General features: G+C 42.9%; 1 protein-coding gene across 1 annotated transcript in view; it reads right to left on the bottom strand.

The window, feature by feature from the left end:
• Nucleotides 1-15,424: 15,424 nt before the first annotated feature.
• Nucleotides 15,425-20,392, bottom strand: part of SRGAP1 (SLIT-ROBO Rho GTPase activating protein 1) — a 74,382-nt gene continuing 69,414 nt past the window's right edge. The window contains exons 21-22 of the mRNA XM_017733185.1: nucleotides 20,271-20,392; nucleotides 15,425-18,541 (exon numbers count right to left, since the gene is read on the bottom strand). Coding sequence (XP_017588674.1) covers nucleotides 18,164-18,541; nucleotides 20,271-20,392 — 500 coding nt within the window. The 3' untranslated portion in view covers nucleotides 15,425-18,163. The remainder of the gene's footprint in view (nucleotides 18,542-20,270) is intronic.

Genomic DNA, 20,392 nt, shown 5'->3' with positions numbered 1-20,392 from the left:
TGTTCTTCCAGTGCTGTTGTTGGGTCTGGTTCTTCAGGAACTGGGAGTGATGCTTTACCAAGGACTGCCTATGACTGCCTGAGACCTCCATATCACCTAGAGGTAAAACTCTAGGAAGACAACACTTAAAGAGTGAAAACTTGGGTTATAATGCCATGCCTTTCATGTGAGGGCTCTGCATTAGACTTCTAGCGGGAGAGCTGAGGCTGCTTTTGCCTCCAGCAGTACAACTGGCTCCTGTCCTCAGTCTGAGAGAGGCCAGCACTTGTCAGAGGGATGGGGTGAGAGATAGGGAGTATTAATAGGTTTAGCTTTCTGCTTTTTATCCAGTGATGCAAATCTGCCCAACTATTTTGAAAAGTTGGTAGATTAAGTCCCATTCTAGGTGTAGAGCTCGTCTCTGAGTAGAGTGCCTGGAGCTCTGCTGAAAGCAAGATGTGTAGGCCAAATAAAAGCTCCCTTTCCTTCCTCCTCATGCATCCCTGTCTGGAAAGAGCAAGAGCAAATTACTTTCAAGTGTCATTGGATAATAGCTTTTTGGGAAAAACCTGATCCTCATTTATCGTTACAGAAGCAGGGAATTAGTGCAATGAATCAAGTCCTAAGCAACTTATCTGCAATTTTGCCTGCAAATTCACTAGAATTGGATGTAGCTGATCAGCCATCTCCACGATGAGGTTGCACTGCACGCTTAAGCTGGCTTTGCTTGGAGGACTTCAAACTTTTGTACGCTGAGTTTTCCCAGCATAGGAGATGCCTCAAGCTGGCTGACCTGCTGGCAGTACCTCGCAGCGAGAAAAGCAGGAGGCAAATTTCTAAAGTTGTGTGTTACTCACTATCAAGTATAAAAATAAATGGGTATAAATCTTGGTCCAACCTAGTGGGATTTGTGGCGCTATCTAATTTTTCTTGCTGTCCCTGTAGACTGAAATGGTATCCCAGATCCTTATCCTGAAAATGTAAGGGTCTCAATATCTAAATATGCTGTGCGTGCCTCAGGCTCATCTCTGCTAGGGACTGATTTGTTAAAATAATGGCTTCTAAGTTAGGAATGGCTCATTCTTATAGTTATTTCTTATAGTTATTTCTTATAGTTGTTCCTCATTCATAGTTATTTCTTTCTGAAATTGTAAAAGAATGGTAAAAAAATCCCACTACCACCTTACTGATGAATTTGTAGTGTGTCCAAGAAGGAAATGCAAGTCAACAGGTGGAACAGTCACAAGCTCTTGCTATATCTACCTTTAAAGCTGTCAAGGAAAATATCTTTAGGGGGCTAAGATAATAATATATTGAAGCTATAAGGCTCCTATTTCAGAGTGTAATTTACTCACCAAACACTGAGGAATTAATCCATCTGGAATGTTATTCTGCAACTGTGCCTTAAAGGGACTTCATTGTTTTATGCTTCTCATGGTAGCATTTTCTTAAGCACTTACTTTTATAAATTATGTTTGAAATGAGCCAGATACAGCTTTTTCCAAAGTTGCAGAGATTCAGAGACTGCAGAGTGTGGGCTTGAAATTCAGTGTAGGCCAACAGATTCCTGTTTGCAATTTTTGTACCATTTCTTAATGTGTATGATTCATACCCTAAACCACATTTTTGCTTCAGTAAAGCAGAAAAAGTGCCACTAGAGGGTGGTATTATTACAAAAAGAAAAAAAGCAATTAGGAATCTCTTTCCAGAATAAATTAATTTATATTCTCCTCCTACACATTTATAAACATGGGATAGATTTTACTGCTCTAGTCAGATTTATTTGAGTCTTGTTGGCTTTTTTCCCCATAGAGTGATTTGTAGTTCTGTTTCAGCTGTAAACAGCAATACTGGGTATCTAGTTTCATACCTTAACATATATATGAATACCAAAACGATGTTGTTTCATCTTCTCTGCGAGAAACTTTTTTATTGATTGCAAAAAAAAGCTGTAAAAGAGCTTTTATGATTTTTTTTTTTGTCTTGAAAACTACCCATTCACTTAAACTTGCATTCCAGCTTAGAAAAGACAAGCGGGTTTTTTCCTTCCTTTTTTTCTTTCTTCCTAAACAGTGAGAAAACAAAAAAATTACTGTTTACCAAGGCAGTGCAGTATGATCTGTTACAGACCACATAGGGAGCATCAAGCTGGGGTTTAAGCCTAATGCAAAGTAATAGGATTTTGATAGTCTAATGTGGGCAGAGCTACTGTGGTATCTAAGGTATATAACAGTGTGTGTATATATGTGTGTGTGCATGGCATGTGGTATAATCATATATATGTGTCTGGTATCACCACATACATCTGATAAATGTTTGTGCTGTACCAGCCAAAGCATGGCCAGACCACTGGGCAGTGGAGGCCAAGGGGAGGGACAGGGCAGTCCAGGGGCTGGGTGGCTCATGCCCTGGGACCAATGTCCTTGTGCTACTTTGGGTCACCACAGAATTGTTTGGATTTTTGGGTTGAGAGGGAGATTAAACATCATCTAGTTCCAACCCCCTTCCATGGGCAGAGACATCTTTCACCTTTCACGAGCTCCACAAGATGCTGCTGGGTTTGTGTTGGGCACAAGGGCTGTGGGTGGGTGCCTGTGCCACCCCACTGGTGCCCTTGGCATGGAGGTGGAGGAGTTTTGCCAAGGCTACAGCCTGCACCAACCCCAAGGAGAACCTCCAGGAGGCAGAGGAGGAGTGTGAGAAATGGAGGGAAAGCGGAAGGGACACAAGGGTCAAAAGAGAATCCAGCCTTCTCTTCTCCCATCTGTCCTCCAACAGGAGAGCAAGCCAATTTCATGGCACTTTCAGCATGGTTGAAACACCTGCAGCACCTGGGAGTGTGGGCTTGCTGTGCCCGGGATTCAGGTGGCGATGGTGTCCCCTGGCAGTGACAAACTCCTCCAAACCTGTTGCATCCTTTTGTGGTGACAGCCAAGTGTGTGCTTTACCCTCTGCCCCCTGACTGGGTCACACCCCGCAATAACTGTATTTATTTTTCCTTCTTTGGTGTTGGAAGGTAGCTGGATGTAAGACATTATCTAGCCACAACCTTTTGGGCTTTGATGTGATCCGAGAAGCATTCGTGTGTGTTTCCCTGCTGCTGTTTTACATCACTGCACTCGACGGTTGCACTGCCGGGGCGCAGTGTCACAGCCTGAGCTGGAGTATTAAAATGAAGATCTCACAGGGTTTGGTGTTGCACAGTAAATGCATTTCTGCGCCATGACAATGTTGAAATCCTGGCTCTTCCGGGGACAGGACGGTGCCTTTGAACTGATATTGCGAGTGCGTGCGTAGGATGCAAATGCAGCATGCAAAGCCACCCCGTGGTGCACGAGATTAATAGAACAGATTTTCAGTGAATCATTGGGAAGATGAAATTTTCTACTTGCGTTTAATCTTAGCCTGATAAATCACTCGGGGGGAAAAAGACCACAAAGGCAACAGTAAAATACATGAAATTAGCACTGCAATGATGAGACAGACTTGGGTTTGGAGAGCTGGCAGCGCTGGGGAGCTTGGCTGACAGTGTGGGGCTGGGGGAACATGGAAGGAGGTTGGATTACCCTGCAAAGACAGGTTGGGGTGGGAGCAGCAGCAGGGCAGAGCTATGTGCCCTGGGGCTCCTCCTCATTTGCATGCTGGCCATTGAGTGTATGGTTAAAAACTAATAATGTTCAGCCAGTTACTATAGCAATGGTGTGGCACGAGTTGTCATGGTGATGGAGCAGAATTTTCATCACGTTCCTTCAGGAGGGTGATGGGTGCCATTCTGGGGGGCTCTGAGCTGGACCATTTGCCTCATATGTACAGATACACTTGAACCTGCTGCAGTGAACATGTCCTTCCAGTGTCATTATTACCTGGTTTTCCATGTCCTGATGCTAAATTTTTCTTTCACATTTATGAAGTTAAGAACACTCTGATAAGCCATAAATTGCGAAGCCAAACCTAATTATGTGCACCATTATTATACAAGGTGTGTTAATAAAACATAGTTCTGGCACCAGGGCTGTTCCCAGACACTTAGTGTGTTCTCTTCACTTCTGCCAATGACACAACTCAATAGAACATTAGGTCCCCAGTTGAAAAAAGTAACTTTAAGCTGATCTGAAGTAAATGTGCTTCGAATATTCCCATTTAACACAGAAAATTGTGTGTTCTGCCTTGGAAATGCATCTTTTTTTTCAGTTTTATTTAAATTGCCTTTGCTTTCTCTTACTTCTTGGGCTTTAAGAACAATACACTGTCTTTTGCCCTTACTCATGAGCTAGGCATGAGTTCATCCTTGTCAGGACCTTTTTCCATATAGGCGATCAACAGGTGCACTGTATGCAAATAATACTGCTTTTGATGGTTCATTTTTTAGGAGATGGGTGTAATGCCTATTTTACCCCTGTAGCAACCATGAGCATGCCTATCAACTATGTTTCTGCAGTTGCGCAAGAAGGTAATCTCCTAGACTGCAGAGCACATCCAGCAATTTGGTTTTGCAAGGATAAAAATGCTTTCAGCTTGGCTCAGGGTGATGGCTATTTTAAAAGAACATAATATTCTGTTCATCAGCTACTTTTCAAAATCCCTAATCCCTTCACTACATGTAAGTTTCTGTGCTAAACCCTACACTTCAAAATGAAGCCTGAGAAATGGCAGTAGTGGTGTTTCACAACAGGGCTTACATGTTACTTTCATAAACACTGATTTGTAGGGACCAGGGAGTCCAAGAAAGGGAAAATCTGACTTTGGAGTGCACAACTTAATAGCATTGATATTTCATAAGTGTCTCCAATTTCATTTTGTCCTGTGCTTTTTTGCAGGTAAGTTTTGGGTGTGCCAGCAGAACTGTATTAAGTGCCAAGGAGCGTAGGAACAATATTGGCTCAGAAACATCCTGGGATTTGGACCTGTATAGTGCTGGGTAGGAATCTAGGCTATGCTCAAGGCTGTGTCACTTTGGATTTAGGAAAGTAACCACAGACATGTTTTAAGTCCTTTTTCCTTTAAAAAGATCTGATTACTGTGTGCTTCAGCATTCTACTGACGTGAGGAGCACCACTGGCTGCATGTCCTGGAGTGCTTGTTCTAGTTCCTCTAAGCAAAGTCCAGCTCTTACAGCACCACTGTTGGCATCTACAGAAGCCAGGGGCCTTTTTTCTTTTACTTTTCCCCTTGTTTGGAGCATTATAACTACTCCTAAAGTAAAGATGTTAAACTCCTTAACCCAAAGAACTAAGTTTTCAGAAATTCACGGAGCTGTGTGGTTTCCATGTACTAATTTAAGAAAAAAAAAACAAAAAAACAAGTGGGGAAAAAAAAGAAAAAACCCAAGTAAGTGAGGCCTCTGGGCAAGGTAAACTCTAAGGTGCAGGTTACTGAGCTACCCCTGCATGCTAGTTCTGGTTTTCCAAAATTTCCTGGATACATTTAAGAGTCCCTGTTAGTGATGAGATGCAGAGCTACATGGACTGGTTCTCAAGCATGGTGCAGCCCTCCTTGATTGACTTCTTAGGCTTCTCAGAGCCATTAGTTTTATAAGGAGCTGTGTAAAATATTGGGAAAATGTTGTTCTATCTCATTAAAGATCTGGCAGGTGTGCCACCTCTGTTGTATCATTTCATTGTCCTACCATTTGTTTGCTTTTCATACAAAATATTCCAAGCTTTTGCTCAATTGAATGTTTCAAGTGCTGGACTTAAATCCAGAGTGTCCTTGGGTTGTCCCATCAACACTAAAAAATCATCACCAAGTGGGAGGCTTGTGCAGTGCCCATCTTATTCTTCTGATGTTGCATCAGCCCTGGAAGCCTTTCAAAGCCTCTTCAGATCGTCCCTGCTCTCTGCTATTATCTGCTCAGTTTACTTTTGTTTGGGTTAATGCAAGTCTGTGGTCATGGGGCAATTACAAATAAATGAAGTATGAAAGACTTCACAGGATCTTTATTTGGATATCTAGTCAGGCATAAACTGTGATGTCAGTGCAGCTGTGTCCCAGATCGGATGACGCCAGTGAATAAAGATTTGTAAACTGTGCTATTGTTCTGCAGGTATATTATTGTATATGATTTTTGGCAAGTGACCTCAAGAAATCTCATACCAGGGTGATTTTTTTTCTACCTTATCAGTCTTTCTGATGATAAAAGAAAACTGGCTTTGAAATCATGAATAACTCTGGCATTACACTGGTACAGATTAGAAGATTTATGCCCAGACTTGTTGAGTGCTCCCACCCCTCTTCCTCCCAAATGAAGGGCATGGCTTCTGTCACTGTATTTTGAGAGAGGTGGATTTAACTGTGTTCAGCTGCTGAAAAACTTTGAAGCTCGATGAGATGAAGGATCCTGTTGGAAGTCGCATGACTAACTTCTTACAGCAGAGACTGCTCACAAGATTGGAGGATGTGCAAGTCCACTAATGAGTAAATTTGGGTTTTATGAGCTCTGAGGTAACTTTTCAGTGATGCTAAACTAGCTCTACTAGATACAGTTAAACCCCTCGTCTTTGGGGAACATGTTTGTTTACAGGGACAGCATTGGTTCAAAAATTTGTTCTCTTGCTAGGAGGAATATTGCTACAAATAATAGGAAGCTCTGATGAGGGAATGTTTATCCTAGAGACTTTTCCAAGATGTTCAACAAACTATTGCAAATAGTAACTTAGTAGAGACAATTTTAAACAGAAGTGAAACTCCTCTGATATGTACATCACCGCTTCTTTACATGGCAAGGAGTGTTGATGAGGTGTTGCAGCATGCTACAAAGAACTACCAAAAGAAATTGGCCCAGTGTGGCCCAGTCTTTTTCCTTCTGTGAACAAAGTCAAGCAAGAGAATACAGGCTCTTGATGCCCTGCCATGAAAGGACTGCAGAACACTGCTTGTTAAAATGCCAAGTCCAAGAGGGAGGAGAAGCTGGAATTCACATGAAGGAAACTGGGATGCTCATTAACTGATTGTGATGGTGGAAAACACATGTGCTGCATCAAAGATGATTTCAGCGTGGGATATTGTCCCCTTTAGTGTTCCTAAATATGAAAATACATGTATATTCATAAAACACTTGAGAAATGTTGCCCCTGTTTGATGGATCTATTGGCTTAGGAAAGATGTTAGGGGAATTCGCGAAGCCTTGGGAGTGGGAAACACCGGTCCTCAAGATTTGGAGTAGGGGTGTGAAACCTGTTTGCATGCGTGTGTTCATGTGTGTGTGTAATGGAAACTGGAAATAGAAACCAAAAGATATTGAATCTGTCCTTGCAGGGATCCAGAAGTAGTTGGTTGCACAATAAATGGGAGAAGTGAAAAATGATGTTGTAGCATTTTAATCAGGTGACTTCTAAAAAAAATAAATATGGGGATTATTTCTTTATAAAACACTCCAAGATCTCACCAAGGGACACTTGATGCTAACAGATACATTTAAAAGGAAGTAGTCTCAAAAAGACAGTGTTTCTGAAAAGTGAGTGGCTGCAGGACATTTGCAAACCATAAATTATTAACACATGGAGTTTAAAAGGCCACGAGTTTCCATCCCTTCCTGTGGTGCTCACAACTGAAGGAAACACATAGGAAGGATCTTTAGGTGGGTAAGAGCTGAGACTTGTGAGTATGGGGAAAGATGTGCCACTTATAAGAGTGTTAGGAAAACCTCAAATTATATGACTTGTAAATACACCTGAACTCCTCCTGGGGGTCCTGCTGAGCCATGGGCAGCACGCGCTGCTGGAGGAAGGAAGAGCAGTGGGGTTTCAGTGTCCTCAGATCACTGCACTGAAGTCCTTAAATAAAACACAAGGCTACTAAATTTTTCATCTGTCTCTCTCAAATAGAAGTTCTTAGTCTGACAGCTTTTCCTTTGCATTCTTAAGTCTTACTATTTTAATAGCAATATTTGGTCTCCAGCGCCCTGACTTGTACTTTGGGTTTTCTCTGTGTGCCCTTGGGGCTTTCTCTGCATGAGGGAGCTGAGACATCCCAAAGCTATTTGCCAGAACTGACCTGTAATTTTCCAGTAAGTCATTGTGCCATCAGGAAATGTTGCTTTGTGAAACCCAGGATATTTCCTGAAGACATATTTCACAGCAGTATTTCATTCTAGAAAGAGCAAAACAAACAAAAAAGCATTTTTCTTATGTTAAAGCAGAGTTGCTTTATATAAGATTTTATAATGCAATGCATTTATCCTATAAGGATGAAAAATGCAGCAAAGCATTTCAATAAAATATTTCTTTAGGAACAAGTTACAGAGATTCTTTTGTCCATTTTTATTATGGAAAATATATTTAAGCTTGCAGAATTTGCTGTGAAAGGGGAAATCCTATTAAAGCCAGCTTTGTTTTCTCTCTCTGTGCTGCTTTGCTTTGGTTTATGTCTTGTATTAATGAGGTGTTTGCCTGTGCAAGAAATAGCATTTTCTCAGTTTGGGGTTGACTTTCTGATTGCTTAGAATTATTTGCTGTATGATATCTTTACAGTCCAGGCTTTTGTAATTTATAACTTAGGTATACAATACTTCATAAAGATGCAATGTAGAGTTAATATTCTATATATGGAATGAGAGATGCAGTTGAATTTAACTCTTGAGTCTCTTAAAAGATGGCAGGACTCTCTGGTTTGGTGTTTGAATATGGAAGAGAGATGTCGCTTGTAAAATAGTCAGATTTAAACAGAAGCTACCCAGGGGCTCTTGGACAGTTCAGTTTAGGCCTTTTGGAGGGTTTTTCCTTTAAAAAATTCAGACATTTTTCAGTACGAGCCAGTAGAATAAGTCTTATGTTCCTGTATAGGTTAACTTGCTGGGGTCTGGGATTTTGTTCAAGGCTAAATGCCAGTGCTCCCACCATGAAATGTGCATTCAGCTCCCCTTAAAGGGTAAACCCCATGGAAAACCCACACAAATTATGAGACTGCTATGAACTGAACCATGAATTTTTAATATTCAGTTACCCTGAGGTACAAGCTAGAGCTTAAAATAAATTGTTTTAAATTTCATACTCTGAGTAGTACATGCAATGGTACCTGAAGCGAAATGAAGTTTCCAAAGGACTCTCTGTTTTGGGTTAAACAGGACAATTTTATAAACAGTCGTCCTGGAGAGAGAATTGTACCAGATCTGTGTGTGGGCACAAAATCTGGTGGTGCCTTTCGTTGCCTGTCCGTGTCTGGTGTCTCACCTCCTGCATGATCCAGGCTCCTTGCATGGCCTCAGTGGCCAGCTCAGCTTGAGCTGCCACTCCTGCCTTCAACAGCATGGCAGTGGACACAAAATCACTTGTGGTGGATAGGAAGCTTGACAGGAATTCAAGCATCACTTTTCACCTGAATTACAATGACCTTTTATTTTCCTCCCTGATCTTCTAAGTGCTGAAACATCTGCAACTTCCCCCAGGCCCTGCTGCTTCCTTTCCCTGCACACCCTATCCTGGCAGGGAGGATACCCTGCAGCAAAATATCTCCTGGCACTTGGGTACATGAGAGTAAGTTGGACCCAGCTCATTGCCTCTTTGGCTGAATCTTTTGTCCCATATTTTTGCCACTCCAGCATAGAATCCTCTTCTGCCCAGTTTAGGAGCATCCTGCAATCAGGTCCTTCCCCTGTCAAACTTTGTCCCCAGGAAAGTCCCCAGAGGTGCTGGGCAACATTTCCCAGAGACAGGAGTGAATTACAAATGCCCTGGAGAGAAGAGCACCGGTCCCACTTCAGCGCTATCTCCACAGAAGCTATGAACAAACCTGATTATCCCCCACTCTTACTCAGACTACTGCAAACAACACTGGAAAATATTCCTGCACATAAGCATAACCGCAGAGTGATTTTTATTTCCTTTTGCAGAATTGCAGCACCTTGTTCTGGAAGCATTTCTGCCACTTACAAATGGGGTTTTTTCCCTGCTTGATGTGTTTTATTTGATACTGAAATCCTTCCTTTAGTCAGATGAGACATGACTGTTCCCAGTGCTTTGAAAAGTGGATGCAGTGGGGAAACTGGGCCACTGCAGGCACTGGAGGTACTTGTGTTGGCTTTAGCAAAGAGGGCAAAGACCCTCAGGAATGATGTCTGACACTCAGTAGCCTTGTAGGAACAGCACAGGTGACATATTTACCTCCAGTCCTCCTCCAAGAGAGCAAGGTGTGGACTGTCTCCTACTGAGTTTGAGTGCTGCTTTACTTTTACCATGGCACACGGGATTCAGAGTGTATTAGAGGAGTTGTATAGATTTGAATGCTCTCACACTTGGTCTCCTTCAGGTTAACAGAGGGGAAAATGTCCCACTGATGTTGTGATGAGCAGGGGTGAGCCCTGGAGGTCGCAGTGCAGGGACCAGGGTAGTGCTGCCACCCTGCATGGGCACCCTCAAACGGGGCTCCTTCTGCAGCTATGTCTGGGGCAGATGCTGCTAAATATGTAAGCCCTGAGCAGAACTCTTTATTTATTTCACCAAGAAAAGAAAATATTGGGAAAAGTTAAATTATCTGCAGGAATTACCTTCCCATCAATTTTATTAGCTAAGAATGAAAAGCACGTTAAGCATAACTGAATTATTCTATGACTAGCGTTACTAATAGATCTCTGGAAAAATTGAGTTTGCTTTGAGGTAATAAAAAATGTACCTGGTACTGGAGATGTGTACACAGAACTTGTATTGAAATGCTGGAGCCTGCTGGTATGCCTATAAAGCAGGAAAATGTTAACACAGTGAAATGGAAAACACCCAAGCTGATGGCATGCAAACAGAAAATCAAGTTATTTCTATAGAGGCCAAGCCAGACACCCAATGTTACAATTCAGGTAGAGAAGAAACTCAAGGTTTTACATAAAAGCTTGTAAATCAGCTGCTGCTTCCCTGAACATGCACATTTTCATGTGCACAACTCATGGACGTACATGGATACCAATGGCATTTAGGCCTACAGGACATAAGAAATTATATTAGTTCCAAACTTCCAGTGTTTGACAAAGTTAATTTTTAATACTGGGAGAATTTTGAAGGCCTGAGGTGCAGTGACAGCATTGCTCAGGGTCTGATTGGAGAAAGCTGGGCAGAACCTGCTGTGCTGCCAGACTGGGGTGCAGGAGGAGGGTGGTCCTGTGGAGGTGTGAAAATGGGCATCCCTCCAATGGGGGTTCCCCACGTGCTGCCCAGGGATGGAGGGCTTTCCCCCTCCAAAACAGACCACATTACCATGTTTTCTTTAGCAGAAATAAAACATGCAGCAGGAACTTTGCAATGTACCTGTCCCAATGCTTTCAAGAGATGAAATGAGCATACATATATATTTATTTGTTTGTAATTTGGAAGGGGCATGGAGGAGTGTTCAGAATTAACTACATGATTTAGCAGCCCCAGATTAGCCACATTTCTATCTCTGATTGTAACCTTGTGTGTAAACTGATTTTGTTCAGAATAACTTTGACTTAGCCGTAAAATAAGCTTTATGATATGTGTGACAAATTATAAAATGGTCTTCCCAGTAGGTCTGAAATTAATTTTTGACATATTCTTGTAGTAGCTTTCAGGAAAAAAACCCATTTAAATAGCTGAGAAAACTGAGTGAAATTCATCTTAAATGTGTGAGTATTGACAAATAAACCTGTTACATTCACCTTGGTGCTGTTTGCTGGGGGTACTGGAGTGTTACTGTAATGTCTGTCTCAGAAAAGATTGTAGGCAGGTAAAAAACCCAATTAAAATATATGTTGCAGTGAGTTATTAGGTACTCAGCAGTTCTGTGTCAAAGTTGTGAAGGATTTTATGCATTTTCCACCTTTAGCACATTTATATTCTCTACTCATGACTCTGGTAACAATATCCATGTTAATGCCACTTCTTTGCAATCAAAAACTCACTGCCAAAAGCCTGACCATTTCAATGAACGTCTCATTCACCTCCAGAGGAGTGCCGGGCGCAGTGATTTGTCTCTCCATGAACGTAATTCATTCAAATAAATGTAATTCACTATTTTATGTTGTTTGGTCAGTGTTTATAGATGTCAGTGTACACTAGTGAAAAGGCACATGGCAGATATTAAGGGAGGAATCGATGTACTTCACGGAGATGAGAACAGGCAGGGTTTCATTTTGGTTTATCCACAGTGCTGCACTCAGTGCAGCTGTTATTGATTTTCATCCCGCAAGTATTTGACCTCCTTCGTACAGCATAACTTGTCTATATTTTACAGCTGAATTTTTTTTGCCTTGTGCTTCACATTCATATTCCATTACTATGCTAATTGAAAAAAAATCAATGCAGTTTGTTAATTAAGAAAAGGGAAATCCTCAACCTCCAGTCTGAATCACTAAGCTGCTCTCATGTGTCTGCAGTGACCACTGTGTCCTGACCCTGCTGGCAGATGGCAGTGACACAACTGGGGATCACAGAATCATAGAGTCATTTAGGTCAGAAAAGACCTTTCAGATCATCAAGTCCATTGTTAATTCAGCAGTGCCACGTGCACCCCCAAACCATGTCTCCAAGTGCCACATTTATATGGCTTTTAAGCACCTCTAGGGATGGTGACAGCCACTTCCCTGGACAGCCTGTTCCAGAGCTTGACAGCCTTCTCAGTGAAGGAATCTTTCCTAACATCCAATCTAAGCCTCCTGTGATGCAACTTGAGGCTGTTTCCTCTTGGCTTATCACTTGTTACTTGGGAGAAGAGACAGTCATGGGGCACACTGTACTTGGGCAGTTGTGGGGCAGAGGCTCAAATGACTGCTGAGTTACAGTAAAAAGTGTATTCCTGCATTTTTAATTTGCATATATGTATTGAGAAAGGTAAGAGAAAACCTGCTGATCTGACCAATTCAGCCAGACCCAGACTATGTCATTTAACTCTAATCCCTCAGTCAGCATCAAATTTTGCATGTCTCCTTCCAGCCCTCTGGCCTGCCAGCTCTTACTGTAGCTCTTACTGCTGTGTAACAAGGTAAGGGAATACAGAGCTCTTCTCTCTCTTGATTCCAGCTTAGTGCCACCACACAAGTTTTGTTCTCACATCTGGCGGGGATGGTGCATCAGGCAGGCTGCTCTGAGGCCTGCCATTTTCTGTTTTCCTTTCCACTGGTTTTGGCCTTGCTGATCAGTGGGATGGCTGGAAGAGGGAAACCAAAACCCTGTGCCAGGGCTACAGCCCTGCTGGGGCCAGGGGGAGGACTGCCAGGACAGGGCTGAGGGGTGGCAGGACCTGGGGCTGAGTCCAAGGCAGCTGCAGTCCAGGTGAGCTGCAGCACTGCAGTGGAGAGTGAGTGACACCTCTGAGCCATAAGGGCTCCCCGGCAGGAAAAACATGCCCAGGCTGGGTCTGCTGGAGACCCAGCAGAGACTGGTGCTGCCAGCTGAGTGATCTGCAAACGCCCTTGTGGGAAATGCAAAGACAGGGAGTAGCTGCAGTTACAGTGGCATGTCCGAATGAGTGGTTGGTTTGTTTGTTTTTTAAACAATAATTGAGCTGATTCAGCTAACTGGGTTTTAGGATGCTAAACTGTTGATCTGTTCGAGCTTTCATATATTATGGTGGGAGTTTTTTTTAAGAGGCAAGCCCATGGAAAAAGCAATATTCTTATGTACAAGAATGGTATCTTCACCCTGTACTATCTCTAGTTAATACTTTTCTGGTTTCAGTTGTTCCCCATGCATCAGTCTATCCAGACTAACATCAAGGCTTGTCCCACGGGGTAGCAGTGACTGAACAGAGCAACTGTGGATCCTTCTGGTCAGGGTAACTCCACGTGAGCCACAGAGCAAGAAACAAACTGTGTGTCTCTGCCAAGGAGAACTTAAAACCTGGGTGGATCCTCTGTGGTTTCCTTATGCTGTCTGAGGAGGCATTTGAGTAGGCCAGGGCAATGCCACATCCTGGAGCCGCATGTGGCTTGAAACAATGATTTGCAGCAGTGGCCTGAGAGCTAAACACTCTACTGCCACTGCTACTCTTTTTCTGCTCAGCCAATACACTTTTCTCAGCAAAACAGCTCATCAGCCTTTTGCTTTTTGAGCACCAGTAGAGTCAGCAGTTCCTCCACCACCTGCCAAAAGCTTTGGCTGTCTCCAAGAGAGCTGGGCTCCTTTCCACTACAAAAACTGAAGGAAGCTAGGAAGTCAGCACAGTGCAACACTGAAACTTGATATTATAAAACAAGAGGAGACTCCTCTTCTTGTGTTTTCTTATTTATTTTAAAACAGATTAAAAGCCACCACATAAGCCCCTCCCCTCACCAGTGAATGATCTGACTGTGGAAATTGGGTTATGCATCCTCTGGGCTGTGCAGGACCTTGAATGAAGAATGACCTTTGCTGTCCCCTCCTGTGTGCCTTAGTCAGCTTTTGTGCAGTAGGGGACAAGAAGAAATACCCAAAGTAGGTCACTGGACACTGCAGCGCAAAGGCTGCTGCCATGGGCTGATGGATGAGCAGTTGCATTACAGCAGCTTCTCAGCAAGAGGAGTGACAGCCCTGCTCTGAGCCGGGGTGGCTGCTGGGCGCCTTCCCCCACACCACCCCACACTGCCTGACACAGAATCATAGCATGGTTTGGGTTGGAAAGCACCATCCCCCGCCATAGGCAGGGACACCTTCCACCTTAGGAAGATTGATTAAAGCTCCATCCAGCCTGGCCTTGAGCTCTTCCAGGAACGGGGCATTTGTCTTCTTCAGGCACGTGGTGGTCCTCAACAACAACCAGGGATGACTGGTTTGGGTTTTTTCAGCAAGGATTGAGAACACATTTCCAAACAGCTCTTCTCCACCTAAATATTTATGTAGGACAGCATGGCGAGCCTATTTGGGCAGCTGTAGTCCAAGCCCAGGAATTGTCCTTGATAGCATCTGATCTATGTATGGCTGAACATCTCTCATGCAGCTGTCAGCCTGACAATCACAGACTCCCTGGTCCCTGGAGCCAGCTGTGAGGGTGTGTATCGCCACCATTTCTCAGACATAAGGTCACTGAATATAACCCTTAACTGTGGCACTACTCCCACCCCCTCCCAGCCTGATACCATCTCTTCTTTTGTTCCAAGAAATATCCCCATTTTAAGAAATGTCCCTTTTTTTATTCTTTTTGCTCTATTTTTAAAATATGTAAGCTGGAGTGTTTTATTCACCCCATTTTTCCTGCAGGAAGTAGGAGGTGGGGTGGCAGGGTGTTTGGCCAAGTGGGCAGCCAGGGGTTTCCTCAGCCAGTGGGAGAAGGATTGACTGCTCTTGATGGGTGCTCAGGCAGAACTGTGTGAAGTTGGTGGCTCTTTTTGACGAGTCTTCAGGTACAGAGGGACTTTAAGTTAGGCAGTTTCCAAGAACAAATGCTTCTTCAGGCCAAGAGGGTGACAGCACTTGAGGCAGCGTGGGGTGTGGGTAGCTGGGGGAGGCTGGTGTGCTGGATGCTCCCTTATATGGGAAGTAGATTGTCAATCCATGTTGAAAGATATGGTGGTTTACCCAGCAAAACTACATACAGAGACAGAACTATCTTCTTTATTATAAAGATACACTATGAGGAACAAACTTGAATGTATACTGAAGCTTGTAATGGTACATGCCAAAAATGTACAGTACTATACATAAAAGTGCATTGTCACAACAGATTAACAGTACATTTCTCTTCCAGAACTGTGGATTTTCCATGTTTTATTTGATCTTCAAGAGTGGAAGGAATGCAATGGGAATGCAGCCATACACGAACAGGAAATGATGCAATGGAAATGCAACAGTACAAGAGCAAAGCTAAAGCTCCTCTAAAATTTAAAGGCACTTTCACATGTACATACTACAGATGTACATTGACACAAGTAGGTAACAGTCAACAAGCAGGAAGCTACCAGTACTGCAATTCATCAAACTTGACAGTAAAGGACAATACTGATTGGATTAGGTGTGCAGGAGTTACCCTTTAGTATGCCTGAAGATGTAGCAGTCTTTCCTGTTACATATCCACTTACTATGCTTTAAAGTATCTATAATAACCATCAAACTACACATTAACTGTGTGAATGCACTAAGAGGATGCATTCACTAAATGCACTGTTTCTAATATTTTCTTTTGCTAAACAATTTCTAATATAAGCATTATGGAGTCCAGTACAGTTATTTAAACATACAAAATTCCCTATGCAATTTAAAGATACAGGTATCCATCTCAATTGTGCCAGGTGGGTTAATTTAAAAACGCTAGACAAAAACTGTATGTAAATGAAAGCTGAAATTCCAGTTTTGTTCCATTGAATCAAGTAAACTGGGGAACTACTTGTAAATGTCTCTGGTCCCAAACAAGTGAGCAGACCCTACAGACCAGCACTGGTCAGCAGCTGGGGCTGGCCTGGCTTAGGCTCTGGCCCTGGCATTAGGACCAGGCAGTACAGTTGACTAGGATGGAGGTTTGCTGACCCATGCTGCACAGCCCACTGTGGTCGATCAAGACCTTGCCTCTAGCCTAGATGTGTGTGAAGTCTGTGACTGGATTGAAAAGGGTTTGCAAATACCAGCAATAGTTCGGGGCTCAGAGGCAGTTCATGGGGTACTTCTCACACCTGGAGCTTTGCATTGCATCACCCGTCTAGAAGGTGTCAACCAGAGCGGGAATAAAATGCTCCTAAATAACAACAGGAAATTACTCCTGTTACCTCAGCAATTACGTCTACCCAATTTTGTCACTACTCTTCTCCTCCCAAACTCGATTGTTTATGTATAGTGAGTTGTACAATTTCAAGCTTTCCAAGAGTGAGATCTTACAGAATATGTGGAAAGACAGATCTTAATTACAGCCAGTTGTACTTCTGTAGGTGGACCACAAGTGATTTTTTCCCCCATTTTACTCATTGAAACTTCTTTTATGGATTGGATGTTTGAAAATATGTTCACAGAAATAATATTATGGCTTACTGTTGCAGTGTGCAAAACAGCTGTAGGTTTAGTTCACGCCTAACGAAGTTTAACAACAGAGCACTAAGCAAAGTTGACAGTCGCCACTTGCACAGACATAAGAAAGGTACTGATTTCTGTCATTAAAAAAAAGGGGAAGTGGAGGAGAAAGGGGTTATGGAAAACTTTAGTCAGCTTGAATGTAGGCAGTAGAAACTCAGCTGCCTGTCCTGTGAGTGACCCCTGCACCACTGGCAGGGGGTAGTCCCTCTTCAGAGTCCCTGTCTTGCTGCCGTCAGCACAACTGAGCGTTTGCGCTGTGCAAGGCAGTCAGCACGGCTGGGTCAGCTCGAAACTCGGGCTACTGCAACCCATATCACATCCTTAACTGGACACTGAGCAGTAAAGTCAACGGGATACTTCTCTGAATTACTGTGTAGTTGATCCCTTTAATTGCCCCTCACGCTGCCTAATGGACCAACAGGTTCACACACTCCCCAGAGCCTGGCTTGCTTAACTGTGAACTTCAAACAAATTTAGCTTTTGTAAAAAATGTGGTACCAGGGAATGAAGGTCTAGCTTCATGGGAAGAGGTACACTATTACAGAGGGCTGTAAAAGGAGTTTCTAGATACTATCCTGGAGATGTGCTTTAGCTGTGTCCTGGAATGCTGCTTCGTATCAGTGAGAGCAATGTGATCTCCAGCTCCATCCAGAGCTTGCCTCTAGTGAGACTGCCAACAAGAAAGCTAAAACTTGGTGCCAATTATGAGTTGTGAGGGCTTGGTGAATTTTTTTTTTGTGTGTCTTAAATAAGAAATGTGGCCTGAGATGACTTAGACATTCCACACACACACACTTAATCCTCACATGCTAGATTTCAGTTCTTACTAACCTGCTTGAGATTTGGTTTGGTGACCCAGAAATGAGGGGCTCCGTGTCCCCTGAACCCCCTCCCGCCCCTTAGTTTTGTGCAGGATCTGTTTTTATATAGCTACAGTAAGACTGTGAAGTATGTTACAACGTGGCAAGCTGTTTGTGATCTGTGTTGATTTTATTACAAATGGTGCAGCATCAAGTTTTCAAGTAAGTCTATGTTTTTGTTTTTTTTAAACTATGCACAATTGTCCAGTTTTTCGTTTAATCGAAACCATACAAAATACAAATGCCCACGTTAATGTAGCTACTTTCAGACAATACATTCAAAAACACTGAAAAACAAAGCCTCTCCAGTTACAAACATGACCAAATGATGTTATGGAGCCCTGACTTCTATTGTTAATCCATCCCTTTCCCTAGCATACCCCAGCTGGGCACTGTGGGTGGCTGAGCTGCCTACATTGTGCAAGATTTGTCGGCTGGACCCTGGGAAGGAGGGGAAGGCCCTATGCTAGGATTTGTTTTTGGAAGAACAATAGGTTTTGGCCTAAGAGCAGGAGGTTTCAGCTGCACTCCCATTCTAGGGGCCACCATGGGCTTGAAAGTACTCATGGTGTCACTGGAAGAACTAGTGCTACGGCGGATCTGAGGCTCGGAGCTCCTTAAAACAACGCTGTGGAGAGGGCTGAGTGATTCTGTCGAGGTGGCAGGGGTGGGGGTGTTTTTCATTTGCTCCAAGGTGTCCAACACGACATCAGGGGCGTGTTTGGCCGAGCTCTGCCGCTCCAGCTCACGGAGCTCATTCAGTGCTGTGTTCATCGTCTCCTCGATGTCCTGGGTCAGAGCACAGAGAGAGCAGCATGTCATTCATGTTGCTACTGAATGCAAAGCACCAGAGGAACAAGGGGATGGGGAAGGAAATAAATGAATTAATTTCATCCTCTAACAATTATGATACTGCTAAAATCAATTTCCACCAGACTTATTACAATTGACAACATAGCAGCTTTGGGTGGTCATTACAAACATTTAACCTTGTTCACATGAGACAATCAGAAAAAGGTGTTACACCAAAATCTGCAAGCCATTTTACGAAGTGATTGTCAGGGCAATTGATATTTGCTTAGCAGTGTTTGAGTGGTGAAGATTTCTGTCATCGCTTGGGTACTGACAACTGTAAAGATTTTAGTCCATTTGCTCACTCTTAGCTAACTGCTCCTCTCATCTAAGTCTCAGGTGTTCAGGGTCTGTATTCCCTCACACAGATTATAAAACCTAGTTTTCTAAGGAAATAAAGTTGGTGTGCCTATCAACTCTTCTGTCCTCTTGTTTCACTGAGTTAAATCTTCAACAGGAAAAACCTGTAAGATATTGTTCAGTATGCACACCTAAGAAAACCAATTCATTTATTTCTGGCCTGAAGGCTAAAAGAATGCACCAAGATACTAGCTTACTTCTTTTCAGAGGTATTGAGATACAACTAAGCTTAAAATATCTGGTGTTCCCTGCCTGCTCACACTGACTTTCACATAGTTTAATCAAAGTTTGGGTTCTCTCACTGCCAAATGATCACCAGTCTGGGCATAAAAAAGAGATACCTTAAGCCAAACAGTGCTGTTCCAGGAAAGTAATGAATAGCTTAGAATAAAATAAAACAGTAAAAACACCTGCACTTTCTAACCCCAATACATGGGTACATAAGCATGTCAGTCCCTTCTATTCCTCACTGGAAGCAGAGTTTGAAAGTAAGCATTACCAGTACATTAAATTTTAAAACTTGAGTGCCAGAGTTATTGTAAAATGCATTTGCAATCATAGAGCACCCTCAGGGTGCCCCTACTAATCATGTTATCCTACCTAGACAAAATGAGTTCTGAAGATAGAGGTATCTCTTTACTCAAGAGCTGTTACCAGCTCAGTACAACAGATCAATCTGATGATCAGAGTGCTTCCTATTCCATTCTTTTCACCTCTTCACTGCTAGGAATAAGACTGGTGACTGTTCACAAAGGCGTAAGATGGCCCACAATTTATGCAGCTGCAATGTCTTGCACATCAGGTTCTACTACATACATCAAATCAACACACAGTATGAACTGTATGAAAACTATAAAATCCACAAGACCTTGGACTGTAAATCTCTGCTTGGAATGGCATTGGTCACTACTAGCCAGTCAGACCACTTTTCTGCTTACCATAATACTGAGAAATAATTGAATGCTAATTACATGCAAGTCAGAATAGGCCAGCCTTCAACAGAGCACAGCGATCTATGTAGCTGTTGTAATACTGTCCTAGTGCTCTGTATGGCAGAGGCAATTTCATTACAGTATAATGGGAAATAATTTGTTTTTATTGCTTCTGTAACGTTTACTCCCCTTTGTGTTTCTTCTACTCAGGATTGCTTAATGCATCTTCTTTCACACATACTCTGTTTGGAAAGCCAAGCAGGATATTCCCCTGCACACACCTTCCCACCAGTGCATGCGCCCTGTGCTATGCTATTCAATGAGATTTGCTCCTCAGAAAATCAGACAGTGCCATAAATAAAAAAGACACAAACCTGAGCTATTGACTCTGGGTCCAGTGGTTTATGGTCATTGAAACCTGTGTACTGACCAGAAGATGTAGACCTTCTAATGGGAGGGCTATCAATCTTCTTCAGTGAATCGTGCCTGCTGATGT

This window comes from Corvus brachyrhynchos, unplaced genomic scaffold (genome assembly GCF_000691975.1).
Source record: "Corvus brachyrhynchos isolate BGI_N302 unplaced genomic scaffold, ASM69197v1 scaffold32, whole genome shotgun sequence".
NCBI lineage: Eukaryota > Metazoa > Chordata > Aves > Passeriformes > Corvidae > Corvus > Corvus brachyrhynchos.
The sequence above is the reverse complement of the archived record's forward strand: the minus strand, read 5'-3'. Positions and strand labels throughout refer to the sequence as shown.